The sequence below is a fragment of the Macrotis lagotis genome, chromosome 3, assembly GCF_037893015.1.
Source record: "Macrotis lagotis isolate mMagLag1 chromosome 3, bilby.v1.9.chrom.fasta, whole genome shotgun sequence".
Classification (NCBI taxonomy): Eukaryota; Metazoa; Chordata; class Mammalia; order Peramelemorphia; family Peramelidae; genus Macrotis; species Macrotis lagotis.
In genome coordinates, this window is record NC_133660.1 from 33,218,047 (window position 1) to 33,236,508 (window position 18,462).

General features: G+C 36.0%; 1 protein-coding gene across 3 annotated transcripts in view; it reads left to right on the forward strand.

The window, feature by feature from the left end:
* Nucleotides 1-17,649, forward strand: part of MOB1B (MOB kinase activator 1B) — a 53,586-nt gene extending 35,937 nt beyond the window's left edge. For all 3 annotated transcript variants that reach the window (XM_074228418.1, XM_074228416.1, XM_074228417.1), the window contains exons 4-6: nucleotides 7,730-7,863; nucleotides 11,939-12,102; nucleotides 13,170-17,649. In XM_074228418.1, coding sequence (XP_074084519.1) covers nucleotides 7,730-7,863; nucleotides 11,939-12,102; nucleotides 13,170-13,247 — 376 coding nt within the window. In that variant the 3' untranslated portion in view covers nucleotides 13,248-17,649. The remainder of the gene's footprint in view (nucleotides 1-7,729; nucleotides 7,864-11,938; nucleotides 12,103-13,169) is intronic.
* Nucleotides 17,650-18,462: the final 813 nt, after the last annotated feature.

The following is an 18,462-nucleotide window of genomic DNA, read 5'->3' on the forward strand; positions in this document are numbered from 1 at the left end:
AGTGTGTTAGATCATTCTTGACTTTACCAATTATCGTTTTGTTGTAAAGTAACTGACTTTAGCCACATTGCCACTCTCTAGGCCAAATTGAACACCACCCTCACCCTTTTTGAGCCTGGAAAGAGCTGGAAATGTCCAAGCTCTGAGCCAGGAAGTACTAAATTAACCCCTGTCTAGTATCTGTGGGTCCTTGTGCCTGATAAACTATTAGAAACCCATTTACTTTTGTATAGTTCTCTAAGTGTCAACTTAGGGGAGTTACAAGAGAATAATTGAATTCATAGGGGTTTGTTGTCAATGCTAGTTTAGTGACCCCAAGCTCAGGTCTGTGGTAGGAAGTGACACTGCCTGCTCTTAGCACTTTTCTTTTTAACATCAAAGCTTAGGACTTGGAGGAAGGTTGCATAAGTAGACCTCTACTGGGCCAAAAAAAAAATTTCATGGAATTAGAGTAACATTTTTCAGACTAACTGAGCCATGGAACATTTTGCAACTTGAAATATCTTATTTTTTTTTTTTTTTTTTTAGATTTTTGCAAGGCAAACCGGGGTTTAAGTGGCTTGCCCAGGGCCACACAGCTAGGTAATTATTAAGTGTCTGAGACCGGATTTGAACCCAGGTACTCCTGACTCCAGGGCTGGTGCTTTATCCACTGTGACATCTAGCCGCACCTTGCTAATCTTCTTTAAGCAGTATTGGGATCCCTTTGGAACTCAGAAGCATAAGCTAATCATCAGGAAAAAGTACTAACTTTTCTCAGAGTTTGTACTTCCTGATAATTGTCTATTTTTCTCCAAGAAAATGAAGTTCATTCTACTGTAGATAGCAGTGTCAGTAAATATTTCTTAAAAATGAAATTTCCCTGATTCTTCCTCTCTTCATTATTCCTTTCTCTCATACCCAAATTACCTTGGAGTATATTTCTTCTTTGGTAAGAGAGGAAAAGATAATGGAGTTGGTAATAAATGGTAGTAGGAGTTGATGTGTCATACTTGGTAATAAGGGAAAAAACAAGGGAGAGGAGACCTAATGTGAAGTTGTGGGACTTGAGTTCAAATCTATGTTATTTTGGGCAAGTTGGTTAAACTCTCTTTACAAAAGCAAAATGAGCCATGTCTTCTAGCTCTGCATCTTTGGTCCTTAATGAATACATAATAATCTCCTTGCTGCCTTCCAGACTTGCTAAGTAAGTCTCCTGATGGTATAAAAATAGTGGAATTGTCACTTGGTTTTTATTAGCTGTTATACTTTAAAGTTCCATGTAACTATTTAATGAAGATGAAATGTGAGGTGTTTGTTTTTGCCAATTGTTTTTACTTTGCTGAGGCAAAATATTTTACCTCTCACTTAAAACAATTTTTAGGAGAGATGCCTGGAAGGACACTAAAATCTCAGTTTTAGAACATCTAAAAACCATTACCTTCCATGACTACTTGAACAGTTTAGGTCATTTTTATCAGTTTCTTTAAATAGTTTTGTTTTCTCAGCAGGACAGCTAAGCTATTTCCCTTTCCTCATATCTTCTTTAGTCTCATGCTCTCTCAACTCTTGTCTTTTTAAAAAACAAATTTAGAATTGTTCTAATCCTATATGTATGTTTTAATAATTTGAAATTTTAATCTTGGTTATCTAAGGAGGTTGTTGGCTCAGGCAGTATTCCATTTAGGTGTGGCTTTTTGAAATGTATTGGGTTCTTTTAATAGATTGCCTTCTGAGGGTAGTTGGCAATGAACTGTTATCTTGAGGACAGGTCCATTTGGTATGAGATATTGGGTGGGTCAACTTTCTAATATTAGTCCTATCAGTGTTACTAAATGTGGGTGTTTGGGTCTTCTTCAGTTTATCTCTGAAAACAGTTATTCCTCTTTCCATTTAAATATCATATTAGGATTTCTTTGGTCATGCATTATGCAAATTACAAAGCTGCTTAAGTAGAATATTCTCCCAAGAACCTCATTTAATTGAGAAGTCATGTTTCTGTGCCTTAGAACTATGTGTGCATAGGAATATATGTACAGATGTATGTATGTAATAGTTTGTTAATCTTCCCCTCTTTTATGGTGTCCCTTCTAAAATATTTCCAAAACAGGGCTGCTTAAATTGGTGTTAAATGTTTGAAGAGACTTGGTTTTGAAGCTTGGTAGATATGATTTAGAGCCATATCACTATACAACTAGCATAAATGATCAAAATCAGTGAATGAATATCACTTAACTGCAGTGCCTAGTGAGAGGGATTGAGTGATGGCAGAAGTTTTAGGGCTATCTCTTTAAACTAATGTTATTTAACATATCAGATAAAGAAGAGGGCATGCTTTTATGAAATACCATTTCTTTGACCTCTGAGATGAGTAGAATGTCAATAGTTTATTGATGGTAGGATAGATAATGCAGATACTCCTCAAACTGAGAGGAAACAGAACAACTCAACTCCCTCAGTGCTTCCTCAAAGACTTTTTAAGTCACCTGACCAAGAATCAAGAAATTGAAGTAGAAATTATAGTAAGTGGATTTTGCCAACCCCGTGTCTTCCTAAAGAGACAACTAGAAGCCTAGGGATCATAAGGAATGGGCATGCCATAGAAGCCTGACCCAGGAGTGCAGCTCCAGAAAGTTTTCCAGTGTAAGGACTTTTCTCTGAGCCAGAGAAGTCTGGAACCTGGAGCTGAGTGATGGGGGGACAGGGATAGGTGGACCTGGAAACATGAAGTCTGCAACTGTGTTACCCTGACCTCAAAAACTTATGTTGGTTTTGTCCAGAAAGTCACTTTGAAATGAAAGCACAGGAGTTCAAGGAAAATGGAAAAGTAAATATATTTGAGCAATTAGAATGAGCCTCTAGTGTATGTGTGTTCATAGTCTATTAGGAATAGAAGAAACAAAGTGTCCCTTTTGAACCCTAATGTCTTAAGCATCTTGGGAGGGATTAAAGAGAGGGAGGTCCTGGGGGCAATTATATAACTTGTTCTTAAGTGACAAATGAAAAGGCAAGGTAAAAGGAATACATCAGGGAAGAAAGAGGGAGGAAGGGATGGTATTTACACTCTTGCACAATCAGGAGTTTGGTATAGAAATACATTAAATACAGAATGAAGTGAAATGGAGAGAACTCCAGCTTTGGCAGATGTTAGAACCTGAAGGAAAAGTGAAAGGGAAAAGAGACTTGCAATTAAGGATTGGCAAGGGGAAGAGAAGATAAACCCAAGCAAATTTGCTACAGATGAAGATCACCATTGCTCAGTGTCTTTTTCTCAACACCCTTTTCTTTATATCAGAGGGATTAAGAGAAAAGAGACAAACATAAAGAGGTAGGATGGAATGAAATACACGATAACAATAACAAGTCTAAAATTTTTAAAAAGTTTCACAATGCTTTACAAATCTCATACATTTTGATGCTTACAATGCCATTGGAGATAATATCCTTGTTTTTCTTTTTTTTTATTTTTGTTTTTTAGGTTTTTGCAAGGCAAATGGGGTTAAGTGGCTTGCCCAAGGCCATACAGCTAGGTAATTATTAAGTGTCTGAGGTTGGATTTGAACCCAGCTACTCCTTACTCCAAGGCTGGCGCTTTATCCACTACGCCACCTAGCCACCTCTTATCCTTGTTTTTCATATCTTTACTTATTGAGGCAGGACTTGAACGCGGTTCCTGCTTTAACACCCAGAGATGGCATTTATACAGCAGTGGTCTCACCATGAAAAGGAGGGCAGCTGAAGGTGTTAGGAAGTAAAATCCGACACAATCTGGTTGAATTTTGTCTATAAAGTAAGAATAAACTCTCAGACCAGGCAAATTCAGAAGGACAAAGCAATGATAAAAGTAGAAGAGAGAGAGAGAGTCATGCAGGAAAAGTCTACCATAGACAATATCAAAATTGAATATAGATTCACAAAATGACCCAGGATGTGAATACTTAAAGGAAAAATTAACTAATTTATAGAAAGATATTTATACAATAATCATGGTACTCTTTGACATACATTACCAAACACAAGAAATAATAAGTTGGAGATCAGAATTTCATAAAAGTTAAATATGCCAGGTCTCTGGCAATTACTGATTGGGAACATAAAGGAATAAACATGCGGTTTATAAAAATTGATCACAGATCAGAAATTGATCACAATCTATAAGCCATAAGAACCTCAAAGATGAATGTTAAAAAGAAGAAATATGAAATAGTACAATAAAAATTGTTCAATAAGGGACATTTGAAGAAATGGCTAAAAATAATCCTAAAGAATTTATAAGGAGTATATCTGAGAAAAAATAGAAAATTTCATAAAAGGGATAACATACTAAACTTTGACAAAGTAGCCAAAGCAGTCTATTGGGGAAGATTTCTAACTATAGATTTTAATCAGTACCTTGAGAAAAAAAAACTCATTAGTTCAGGCATTAGATGATGAGGGCTTTCATCAAGTGATGAAGGTGTCAAAGTAGAGAAGATAGAATTAACATGACCTGAAAAATAAAATGAAAAGAATCAGAATCACATTATTATATCAGTGCATGCAGGAAAAGATTTTGATAAAAAGACCCCACTCATTTGTGTTTTAAAAAGAAAACACTAGAAAAACTTAGAAATCCATGATCCCTTCCCCTTAAATATGGTACCTAATGTCCTTAAAACAAGAAGCAGCGTATTTGTAATGGAAAAGACCTCTGTCTTTGCAGTTAGATCAGGGATAAATCTAGGATGCTCATTATCACCACTACCATTATCATAGTGCTAGAAAGGGCAATAAGATGAGGAAAAAAATGGAGGCAGTCAGAGTATTCACAACAGAATTCCTTTTACAAAAGAACAGATATAGAACAAAGTGCACTGAATCAGGGATCAGTTTATAAAACAGTATGTGAAGATGGAGGACTTTGGAAAAAACTTCAGAGCACCGTATTAGTCAAGACTGTTCCTCCTGAAAGGGGCTGATGAAGTGGATGTGGCGGATTTGCTGCTTAGTTTTCCTTTTAATTACTATTTTGTATGTGGAATTGTTAAACTAAAATTTTTTGGAAAGTAAGATCATAATAAATTAGGAACAGAAAATCACGTTAAATGAATCTGGGGGCAGCTGGCACAGTGGATAAGAGAACCGGCCCTGGAGTCAGGAGTACCTGGGTTCAAATCCAGTCTCAGACCCTTAATAATTACCTAGCTGTGTGGCCTTGGGCAAACTACTTAACCCCTTTTGACTTGCAAAAACCTTAAAAACAAATGAATCCAATCAAGCCTAACTATAGCAGGAAAAGACCTGGAAGTTGTGATGACTTGTAAAATGCATCTAAAAGCAGCAACAGGCATTCTTAAAATTTGTAAAGTACTTTAGAGATATCATCTCAATTGGACCCAGCAATACAGATGAGCAAACTATGAGGCAAATAGAGGTAAATTTCTTGCCCAGGAAAACACAACTAGTACTTGAGGCTAGATTTGAATTTGAATATTTTTTACTCTTGGCCTAGTACTCTGTCCACTGTGGTGCCACTTAATTGATACAGTGATATTAAAAAATATTGGAGTAAGATTTGCACAAACTGTTCCATTTGCTGTTGATCTCTTCCTTTTAAAAGGTAGAAAAACAGAGAGGCCCAATCAGATTATTAGGAGAAAGCCGAGAGGTGCCAGTTTTGCATGGATTGATTTTAAGTGGGAGGGGCAAACTAGGTTCCCCTTATACTCTCAGAGGATTGAGGCCCTCTTCTACTCCCTGGAATTGGGGGTGGCTGATTTGGGTTTGGGAAGTACTGTGAAGGTCATCTCATTTGACAGGAAGCTTTTCACATACCAATCTTATGGGGGGAACTTTTTTAAGTCATTGACTTTTTTTTTTTTTTTTTTTGGTAGGGCAGTGGTGTTAAGTGGCTTGCCCAAGGCCACACAGCTAGGTAATTATTAAGTGTCTGAAGCCAGATTTGAATTTGGGTACTCCTGACTCCAGGGCCAGTGCTTTATATCCACTGTGCCACCTAGCTGCCCCAAGTCACTGAACTTTTAATGTCAATTTAATCAGGCCACACATCTCTCAGTTCTTCCTCCTCAAATTGCTTCAGAGAATCACTTTATACTTTGAATTCAAGATGGGGGGGAGATAGAGGGAAGGAATTCAAAATAATCTTGATACCTTTTCAGGTTGTGATTTACCAACAATCTTGATGTATTCACCTTAACTTGATGAAAATGGAATGGTGTATTTGAAGCTAGAAAGCTACCTGGATGAATTCTCTAACCATTTAATCTAAAATTAGAATCATAGAATTAGAGCATAGAAACATTATGTTTTAGAAACATAGAAACATTAGCTTTCATTTGTTTCTTGGTGAAACATCAGAATTCTCAAATGTTGTGTTTCAAAGCAATATTTTATTTTTTTTGAATTTTACAATTTTCCCCCTAATTTTGCTTCCCTCCCCTGCACAGAAGGCAGTCTGATATTCTTTACATTGTTTCCATGGTTTTACATTGATCTAAGTTGAAAGTGATGAGAGAGAAATCATATCCTTAAGGAAGAAAAATAAAGTATAAGAGAAAGAAAATTATATAGTAAAGTAACTTTTTTAAAAAAAAAAATTAAAGGTAATAGTTTTTGGTCTTTGTTTGAACTCCACAGCTCTTTCTCTGGATGCAGATGGCATCCTCCATTGCAGATATCCCCCAAATTATGTCCGATTGTTGCACTGATGGAATGAGCAAGTCCATTAAGGTTGATCATCACTCCCATGATGCTGCAAAACGAAAATTCTTTTTTATTTTAGAAAGATTTTATTTATTTTGAGTTTTACAATTTCCCCCCTAATCTTGCTTCCCTCCCCCCACAGAAGGCAGTCTGTTAGTCTTTACATTGTTCCCATGGTATACATTGATTGAATGTGATGAGAGAGAAATCATATTCTTGGGGGGGGGAAGTATAAGAGATAGCAAAATTACATAATAAGATAATGTGTGTTTTTTTTTTTAATTAAAGGCAGTACTCTTTGGTCTTTGTTCAAACTCTACAATTCTTTCTCCAGATACAGATGGTATTTTCCATTGCAGATATCCCAAAATTGTGCCTGACTGTTGTACTGATGGAATGAGCAAGCCCATTAAGGTTGATCATCTTCCTCCTGTTGCTGTTAGGCTGTACAATAAAACAATAATTCTTAAAGTTAGTTTTTTACAGGTTTCTATATTGCTAGTAGCGAGGGTTTGGGTTTGGTTTTTTTTTTTTTTTGGCGACTTGCCTATATCTTTAAAACTAAAGTTTTCAGAAAAGTTTGTTAAAACATTTCCCTCCTCTATACTTTTACCTTCTAAAGCCAGCAACTGATATCTCAAAACAGATGCATTAATACCAATTGAAAAGGCCTAACTTATCCGGGAGGAGTTCTTTTCAACTTGGTAAAACAAAACTACTGAGTTTAGAAAGAAATCAGCATGGAACCAGGAAATAATTTGTTCGTTCTACTCTGACATTTGTATAATTGTCTGATCTAAAGGTTATGAACAATAGGGAGCCAAGTGGAAAAAACAAGTAGGGGGTGGGCAGGTCTGGGCTTGAGGTGGGAAAATTGCCAAGACGGCAGCTGCCCAGTAATAGCAGTTGGTCATAAAATTCAAAACTAAATACAATATGGAGATGACAACCTCAGTCCTGATAATTTTTTTTAAAGGTTATTTGGGGAAAATGGTTTACTTTTAAAGTTATATGCATATATTGATTTTCTATGTCTTTTCTCATTCAGATATGAATATCACTGGGCAGATGGAACCAATATAAAGAAACCTATTAAGTGCTCTGCACCAAAGTATATTGATTACCTGATGACCTGGGTACAGGACCAATTGGACGACGAGACATTATTTCCATCCAAAATAGGTAAAATTGTCAATGGTCTGGAAACAACCAGATAAAACAATGTCATTTGGGATTCTTGGTGCTGATAGGAGCCCTGTTTCTCTTTTGTTTCTAGTCTCTTGATTTGGTTTTTCTCCTGCTTTGGGGGGTGGGAGTTGGGGGGAAGGAGCAAGTGGTTTGCCTGCATTTATATGAGTTGAATAACTCCAAAGGCAACATTATTTACTTCCTAATCAAGAAGGTAAAGTTCATGAAAGTATTAGATATTTCAAGAAAAAGTTGGTTGGTAGTTATTTTGCTGTATAGAATTTCTAGTACAGAAATTCCATTTCCTGTTGAAGGTTTGGAAACATCCAGTTATTATGTCAGAGACCAAGCTTGAACTCAAATCTTCCTGACTTTAGTGCTATCAAGATATACCCTGCTTAGGGGCGGCTAGGTGGCTCAGTGGGTAGAGCACTGGCTCTGGAGTCAGGAGTACCTGAGTTCAAATCCAGCCTCAGACACTTAATAATTACCTAGCTGTGTGGCCTTGGGTAAGCCATTAAACCCATTGCCTTGCAAAAACCTAAAAAAAAAGGGGAAAAAAGATATACCCTGTTGCCTCTCACTAAATTTTTGCATTACAAAATTTTTATATATGTTTTTGTTGTATTAAAGAAAAAATTAACTTTCCTATCTACCCATCCCATTAATATTATTCCATTTTTAAATAGTAAATGGTATTCTAGATTAAAGTTTTTCATGAATTTGTTATCTATTCAAAGATAGCTTTTTTATATAATAGAAATGACCATTATAATAGTAGTATAACAGGCTTCTCAGGAGGTCAACTCATTAAAAAAAAAACCAGAAAAAAAGACTTATAGGTAGGCAAACAATATTATTAGCTAGTATTTTTCAGACATTTTTTGAATCCTATAACTCTTGGGGGGTAGAGGTGGAGTCCTATGCTAAATTTAAGAAAACTTAAATGTCTTACTGTGCATCACTATGATTTTGAACCTATAAGTTCAACCTGTAACACATTTAGCTTCTGGGATATTTAGAGGAAAAGCTGTAGGCTCTTTGAAGTGACTTTGCATTCATCTCCTTACCTTACCATGTAATTTACTTATCCATTCAAGACTTTTGTCTTGATTATTTCTCTAGCAAGTTCTAGAAAAGCCATATTGATTTATATTTTTTTAACTTAACTAGTTGATGATACTATAAATGTGGTATAAAATATAAAAATTAGTTTGAGCAGCGATCATATTTAATTCTTGGACAGACAAATCATAGAGAAATGAAAAACTGAACTGATAGAGAAGAAGAGGGATAGGAATAAAAGGAAAGAGTGGGGACTTTAAATGTAACTATTTTCCTATAATCAGTACAATTCTGGAGTTGAGGAAATATTATCATTAAAAATAGTGATAAAGATGAAATACTATTCTAACAAATCAGACTCTAAGGGTTTGAAGAGCCACTCTGCTCTGTGTGCTGTAACTCTGAATAGGGATCACTTCCTTTTTTCTAAGAGCATTGTTGTGGAGGAGTTTGCAGGGGTCAGAGAATTGTTCATACCATTTTACTCTGGCTCCAAATTATGAGATCGACTATCTTTCGTGATGGATTGGCCAAAGATGATCTTTTCAAATATAGCTCCAGCATTTAAAGCACAATAATAGCTACAATACAATTTCTCAAAAAATGATGATAGGGGAAAAAAACATAGAACATAATTATAGAATGAACAATATATTTTTTTTAGGTTTTTTTTTTTTTTTTTTTTGCTAGGCAGTGGGGTTAAGTGGCTTGCTCAAGGCCACACAGCTAGGTAATTGTTAAGTGTCTGAGGCTGAATTTGAACTGAGGTCCTCCTGACTCCAGGGCCAGTGCTATTCTATCCACTGCGTCACCTAGCCGCCCCTTGAACAATATATATTTAAAGCCAAAAGTAAACATTATTTGCAATAGGGAAACACTGGAAGACTTCATTATAACCTATTTTATTTATCCTAATTCTGTTAATGCACAAATTGTTAATAAGATGAGAGACATTAATGACAACACCACAAGTAAATAGGAAATTAAATATTACTTTTTTAGCTAATTAAATGATGGCTTCCTAGAAAACCCAGATAAATCAGGAAAGAAAAAAGGAGAATATCTGGATAAAAAATAAAAGTAAAATTCACAAAAAAATCATTATTTCTCTATGTAACAATAACCAAATCCATAAAGAACTTAACCGAAGGGCAAGTCCCATTCGAGGTAGTTGTGGCAGAGTAGCTGAATGCATTTTTAATGTCCAACAGTATAATCAGCTTGGCTAAGGTATCAGTGTTGTCTATGACCAAAACCTTTAAACTTTTAGCATTTAACTTGATAGATTTTTAAAATAGATGTTAAAATAGATTGATTTAAGTTCTAATTTCTGGGTATTTAAAAGAACCTCAAGTCAAGAAGGACTGAGTTTCAAATTCCTCTTCAGACACTTGATAGCTGTGTGACCCTAGGCAAGTCCCTTCCCTTTTGCCTTTCTCACTTTTCTCATCTGTAGTTCCTACTTCAGGGGTTGTTGTAGAGATAAAATGAGATATTTTTAAATGACTTAGTGGAGTGCTTGGCACAGAATAGTCTTCCTTCTTCACTTCTGTTCAAAGAGCCATAAAATCACTTGAGAACTGGGTTACCAGTCCCTACTTAGACTGCTATAATTAACAATTAAAACATAATCAAAGAAATAGAAGGAATTGGAGGGAGTCTTCTGTGCTCAGGATTGGGTCCCACTGATACAATAAAAATCATGAAAAAATTTAAAATTAATTTAAGATTTAGTGTTAAACTAATCAAACTACCAAGAGGAACTTCAGAGACAGAAAAAATTAGCACAGAATTGGAGGAACTCTGAACTTTCAGGGGAGGTCATAGGTTGTTATAATTGGAGAGTGGCACTTCCAGACCTCAAGTTATATTATAAAGCAGCAATGCTCACAACATAGGACTGGGAAAGAATTTTAGAGTCTATTGCCTCAACTCTCTCATATTCTAGAAGAGAGAACTGAGGTACCGAGCAGCCAGGTGATCTGGTTACACAGCCTTCTTTGCATTATATACACCACTGAGCTGAATACTACTGATTTGCACTGGAAGGGGGAGAGAGATCATTGCAAATGACTAGATAAAGAATAGTCAAAAATAAATGATAATAGGTCAGTGTTCAACAAACTGGAAAATGCAAATTGCCTGAGGAGGAACTGCTTGAAAAATGGATAGCAGCTTAGTAGCAAATGAGGTTAGACCAGTATTTTGCATCATGTACCACATCCTACATTCCCATGCCATAGAAGTGAGAAGAGAAGCAGGGGAGGGCATTTACAACTGTGGCTTGGAGAGAATTCTTAATCAGAAAAGCATAGAAATAATCATGTAACTCTAGTTAAAATTAAAACCTTTTTCTGTACACAATAATAATAAATGAGAATAAGAAGTGAAACACTTAATTAGGAAATTAAGTGTATACCCCAAGGATGTTAATGATAAAAAAAGGAATTGACATGTCAGCACTTTTTGCAATAACTGGAACTGGAAGCGCTGATGGGGAGAGTGCTAAACATGTAGTAAATGAATATACTAGAAGGTTAATTTGTTTATATATATATATGTATGTGTTTGTGTGTGTGTGTGTGGAGAGAGAGAGAGAGAGAGAGAGAGAGATGTATAAAATAAGTCTAAAAAATTCCAAATGAGTACCGTTTTTCAGTAGAGACTGGTGGTAGAAATGTGTCTTCCTCCCTCCTTTTTGTGGGCTGAGAAGGGTCATCAGTGCATGACCATCTTGGTGGTTGTGCTCATTAGTTTTGTTAAAGAATTTTTTCCAAAGCAAATAAAAATAAAAATTCTTTGTTACAAGGGTTGACTCTCTGGGTAGAGATGGGTGAAAGGATGTATTTGAAAATGAAGGTAATGTAAAAAGAGCAAGTGATATTAGTAAAGATTAAAAAAAAATAAGCTATTGCCCCTTAATTGCTCCCAATGTATTTTTATATTTATGCCTGTTACTTCCCCTCTTGGTCTACAAACACATTTCTGTACTTTAATTTCCTAGGTGTTCCCTTCCCAAAGAACTTCATGTCAGTGGCAAAAACGATCCTGAAGCGTCTATTCAGAGTCTATGCACATATTTATCACCAGCACTTTGACCCGGTGATCCAGCTGCAGGAAGAAGCCCATCTCAACACATCCTTCAAGCACTTCATTTTTTTTGTGCAGGTGAGTTTTCTTAAATGGGTCATAGAGAGACCTGGAGATGCCAGGCATATCCCCCGCACTGTGCTACCTTGCCATGGCCACCAGGACCTCAGTCCTGTCTAGGTTGACCTACCTTTCCTTTACAGACCCCAGCCCTTACCCCAAGGCCTGACACTCACCTAGGCCTAGGCAGTTAATAAATGCTTGCTTGATTGTTTCTTAGACCAATAATAGAATAGTGCTAGAAGGTCCCATCTCTATGTACCAGGGTTAGAAATGTGCAGATTCTGTCAGAATGGTGAGAGCAGTGTGCTGAGTGTTTATCTCACTTTTCTGAGAACCTTTCAGCACCTCCTCACATGGGCCTGCTCTCCTGCTCGGACCTTGGAGGCAGGCAGGACCACCTCCCACAAGAAATGAGATGCTTTACAGTGTAGGGTTTTTTTCGTTTGTTTTTAAATGGGGGGGTGGTTTGTAATTTTATGACTGAAAGGATATTTATTATAGTCTCCCATTCTAGACACACCTTCATATACATCCTTTAGGATTCAAGTGGATATGGTTGAAATAATCTGGAGTTTGTCTCCATTTTCTCCATAGTATAGAAAACTGTTACTCATTCTCCTTTTTTGTAATACTGGTCTCTCCTTATTTTCCTACTTTGCCCAACTATTCTTTCTCCATCTTCCTGACTGGTTCATCATACATATCATATTCCTCCCAACCATGAGTGTTGCCTCCCTGATTTAAGGATTCGTACTTGGTGACCTAATCAGGCCCCATTTATTTAATTATATCTGTGAAAGTAACTCCTGAGCTCCAGTCATGCTCCTTTACCCACTCATTGGATAATTCTAAGTAAATTATTTTTCCCCCAACAATTTCCCCAACACTCATTGCTTTTTCTTGAATTTCCCTGATTTCATCCTTCTATTACTGAGGTTCACAATCTTGATATTATCCTTTTTTCTTTTGTGTCCTTTACACACACACACACACACACACACACACACACACACACATTTTCTGTGGAATAAAAATACATATAAAATGTTAACCTTGTCTTTCTGTGTCTTCATATCATATAGGAGTTCAACTTAATTGATAGAAGAGAACTTGCCCCACTCCAAGAACTGATTGAAAAACTGACCTCAAAGGACAGATGAGAGGATGGAGGGCCGTTCCAATCATCTTGCTTAAATCAGGCTCTTAGGCATACATTTGGAGTTGTTATTTGGTTGGGTGGTTTGGGGATTTATTTGAGTTTATTTTCCTTTATTTTTTTTTCCTTCTAAATAAATGAAAATCTTTTCTGTTACTTTAGAGGCAACCAAGATCCATTCTCTATGCTTTTGGTGGAGCACAATCTTTTCTCTTAGTGGCATACAGTGGTGTGGACATTTTAGTTTTTGTTTGGAATTTGGGGAAGGGTTGGAGATGAGGTCTACCTCCTTATAGGTTTTTAGCTGATACTGTGAGCTTGACCCCGCTGGTGGATGGGTTCTACATGGTATAAATTGTGGCCCATTTGTAACATAAAGACTTATCTTCTTAAGTGCCTTGGCAGAAGGTTCACTTCTTAGGTGCAAAGTGCAGATGTAGTAGGTTGAACATTGCTGAACACAACGGACTGATCACTACTCACAATGCTTGCTGCTGCTGCTGGTGGTGGTGGTGATGTTTCTTTTAGATTATGTCATTTTTAAAAAGCCATAGTTTGCCTAAATTGGTGATCTCCAGTTTTTATTATATATGAAGAAACAGAATTCTTGAAGATGTGAATGTAGATCTTTTAAAAAACCAACAACCGGAAATAATGTTTGTCATTTATTTAGTGATGGTAGGGATGATCTATGCTACTCTATTCACTCAATGATGAAAATTGTATTATGAGCAGGTCTTTTTCCACCCCATGTTGTCTGTGTTATTGAAACTAAGAGGAGACTAAAGTCTGTTCTCATTCCAGCATGGCTCCTCCATTCAGACATGGTACCTGCACTGTTGGTCATAAGGTATTGCCACCTCCTGAGATGATGCAGCTGGCCCATCTGGGAGGTTTCTGACCAGTTGCCAAATGAGCCATAAATCTCCTTCCACTGTGAAGAGAATCAAAAATATTTTCACTGAAATAATATCTAAGAAAGGCCTATCTTAGACCTATCTTAAAGACCCTTGACCCAGTAACAAGGATGAATCGCCTTGTGAATCCAGTCTTTGAGAACTCCTCTTGTACTTAAGAGAGCTAACTCCCATTTGTAGAGAATGAAATGTATCTTTACTTTCTCAGAGAAGATATTAAAAATGGAGTTGAAGGAGAGTTTTTAAAAATGCTTCCTTTTAAGCCGATGGAATTAATGTGTTTGTCAGTAAAGAGCAACTACCACATTTAATGACATTATCTTAATTGCTGCTGGCCCTTTTTGAAGGTTGGCCTTTTTTTTTTAAATTTCAGTTGGTTTCTAATGGGAAAGGAAAGTATTATGTGGTATAATTTAAGTATTCAAAACAATGACTGACTTTAAAAGTAACATCAGTTTTCAATGGGTTCCATCCTTTTATAATAATTTAGTAAACTGAATGTTTTGTACATTGTGCCAACAGCTTTTACTTAGGTATAGCTGTTCTTATGAAAAACCCCACATCTCACTTCTTTTCTGAAGAAAACGTAGAACTGGACAAGTCCAGTCCTCACTTCTCCCTTCTTGCACAGTAATTCAGTTTAAAAGCACTTTGGGTTGCTTTCCTAATGAACAGAGCAGTGATATGATAGATGTCTTTAGCATCACTACTTCTCAGAACTGCCTTTGTTCAATTCCTCTTCTGCACTGTCCAGTTTAGATTGGTCATGTCAGCAGTAGATAGCAATGTCTTGGCAGAAACACATCCATCAGATAGTTGTAGTATTTATATGGCACAGCTATGAGAAAATTGAGATATACACTCCTCCTTTAAATAAAAAAAAAAAACCTTATGGTATCCAAATAAATAACTAAATTAGTTAATTCAGAAACAATTGGGTGCCAAATGGTTGGGATCTCCAAAGAATCCCATCTGCACAGGGAAATAAAGCACAAGGTCACCCAAGTGGTCTTCCCCAGCACATTTCGTCTTTTGTAAACCTACTAACAGCAGGGTTGTAATAGCCAAGTGGAAAGAGAATGGGTGAGAAATTATTCTTGCACCTGATAAACAACAGGTCTGTTGAGCTGGGGAGTGAGGATTCTCTGAGCTCATGTTTATAAATCTACATTGATTTTTCTGGTGTTTAGAGATAAGTTTGTGCTTTCGTAGTGCCAGAACCTCAGGTACCTACCTACCTACCTGCCTTTGGGTACTCCTTTCATCAAAGACATTGGGATTTGGAGGATGCTCTCATTAAGAAAGAGTTCTGGCTTATACTCCCTGATTTTAGAGATGACTAGAAAGTAGAAATTCCCATAACACCTAAAAACAATTAATTTAAGATAAATGGTTTAATTTTTTTTGGTTTTTCTTTCCAATAAAATCTATCCAAATTTTGTTCTTGCATCAGAACTTAGAGGTCTGTTTTTCAGGCCATTTTCTTCTCTTGACCTGAGTTCTAAAATATTTTGAATATTCATAAATATTTATACTCTAGGTTTTTGCAAGGCAGATGGGTTAAGGCTTGCCCAAGGCCACACAGCTAGGTAACTATTAAGTGTCTGTGACCAGATTTGAACCCAGGTATTCCTGACTCCTGGGCCGGTGCTTTATCCACTGCACCACCTAGCCGTCCCTATATTTACACTCTTAAATTATAACTGACAGGTTAGAAGAATACTACCAGAGAGATTTCTTTAAAAACAAAACAAAACAAAAAATAAAACCTAGGCTTAGATACCCTTGATTAAGTTTTTAACATGATAGAAAATTTTTATTAAAAAATTGTGGGATTTTGGATAAGCTTGTAGTTAGCCAATGATAGTATTGCTAGATCTTTTTATGCTTTCTTTACTTTAATTTTCACAGAAGTCATGCTGTTGAGTCGTAACATAGATATGAAATCTGAAAAAATAGAAACAGCTGTTTAGATGAGTGAACGTATTTAGTTTATTACATAATGCGTAGCTAATTTCCTGGTTTACCCAAAGAATGTAAGTACTACAGCCCCACATTTATTCTAATTAGAAACAGAGATAGCATGGGCATTTTGAAATTCACAGGATTCCATTTTAGCTATTAATTTAAACTTTTCTTAACCAGTTTTTCTTCTCCACTTGCTGGAAAACTTGTACCCATAGAAAATAGGTGCTTAAAACTGCTCACTTAGGACTATTGAGCTAAGATTCTATTATAATATATGGAACCTAATAGTGTATGACTAATTTTTTGAAACCTCCAAATAGAATCTCAACTATTATTTGCAATAACTTATTCACCCAGATGAATTTTTCCTCATTTTGGGGGGGCTGCCACTATTACTCAAAGTTTTTGGAATTGCCTTCAGAATCTATTTACCAGTCACACAAGAAAATTTATTGCCTTACATTAATTACCACACTTTCATTGGAACTAAAAATAATATCCAATGTAATTATCCTATTTATTCATCCTGCTTGCCTTGGTTAACTTTTGGCTGCTCCCTTAAAATGACATCATCTTAAAAGACAAAGACGTGAACATAGATGATGTTCAAAAAATTGTTACAGACTCTGAAGGCAACTTCTTCCCAAGATGGTTTCAGCAATGGCAGGATCATTTGAATCATTGTATGGTCTCCCAAGTGGACTTATTATTAGCCTTTTGGTGATAGAAATTCTGGTAATGTGTATTTTTTGAAAGTCATTATTTTCTAGTCCTGTATCACAAAAATAAACTCCCAAGGTCTTTGGTGTTCACAGACCAAGACTGTAGATCTCCTTTGACAGTGTGGGACAATTTTGATTAGGAAATATTGCAGACAAATACTTTCATGGTTTAAAGCAAAGAAATCTAGGAGAACTGCACTAGATGGCATTTCATTAGTCCTTTCTATGTCTTTGTTCACATAGCACAGTGATTAAAGACTGGAGATCATTGTATATGAATGAGAAGCCCATAGCTTAAATGTTGTACTTGTTTAAAGCTACATGGTATTCTTATTTTTATTATAATTACTTTTACTTTTGGAGATCTTTTATGAAAGACATGGACCACACATTTAGCTATTCTTTGAAAACCTGGGTACATAAAAATCAAATCCAACTTGTTTTGAAACTGAACTGGGTCTGTGAACAAAAATGATCCTTTGAAATAGTTTTAGATTTCTGCATATTAGAAGAGGATTGATTCTCAGGGTTTTGTTTTTTCAACATTAAATTTCAGAGTTTTATGTGGTAATCCTAAAATGTCAGACAGGAATCACTGTCTTTTAGCTACCAGTAAATTTGTCTTTAAGTTTTGAATGGCAATTTTTAGAGGTGAACCTTACCTCATGATCAAAGAGCACGTTCACATTGTAGGGATGGAGCAGGAATTCTGAACACAGATCACTCTGTCTAAGACTGTCAAGTCAGGGAATTGAATTTTTTTTTTTTTTTTTTTTTTTTTTTTTTAGGAAGTCCAGAACTACATAAGACTGTTGCTGGTAGCTGTTTAATGCTTAATACCTTTTAGGAGAGAGGGAAAAAGGTAATAGGGTAGTACATCAAATAGTCCATATTTCAAGTCTTTTTTTCCATGTGGCACAAAGGAGAAGTTAGAAAATTTCATTTCCTTAAGACAGAAATTGGAGGCACTGACCGACCTTAATGTATTCTTTCACTCTTCTCCCCCTCCCCCTTTCCTTCTCCAGGTAAGTTGCCTATGTGCTCCACTAAGTTTTTTGTACCTTCTTTCCCCACTCTCCTCCAATTAGACATTAGGGTCATAATAGCCAACATTTTTGAATAGCCACCATTCTTGGTGGTTCTGAGGTATTATTGATGCAAAGGTTTGGTGTGTTGTTTGGGAAAAGATAAACATCCTTACTGTTACTGGTTTTCCTAAAGATGACTTGTTTGGGTTCTATTTGGAACTCTTAAAAATCTGCATCGATGAAGTATACCAACCAATTTTGAGTTTGTTAGTGATGCAGTGGTGTTTTGTTTTGTTGTTATTCTTTAAGACAATACTTATTCTCTTAATAGAGAACTAATATTGATCTCTTAGGCTGGGTGATTCTTGGTTTGCACATGTTTTCTCCTATTGCTGAAATGCAGTTCTTCTGAATGTTTCATAATAAATTTCAGGAAGTGCTTTTTCATTTTGAAAACACTTTATCTTTTAAAATTATTCTTCATAGATTATTGTATTTTTAGATTTTTTTTTAAACATCCACTAACTGTAGTTTGTTATTTTGGTACATGTCCAGCTAGGATTCAGGGGGCACTATTTGTCCAG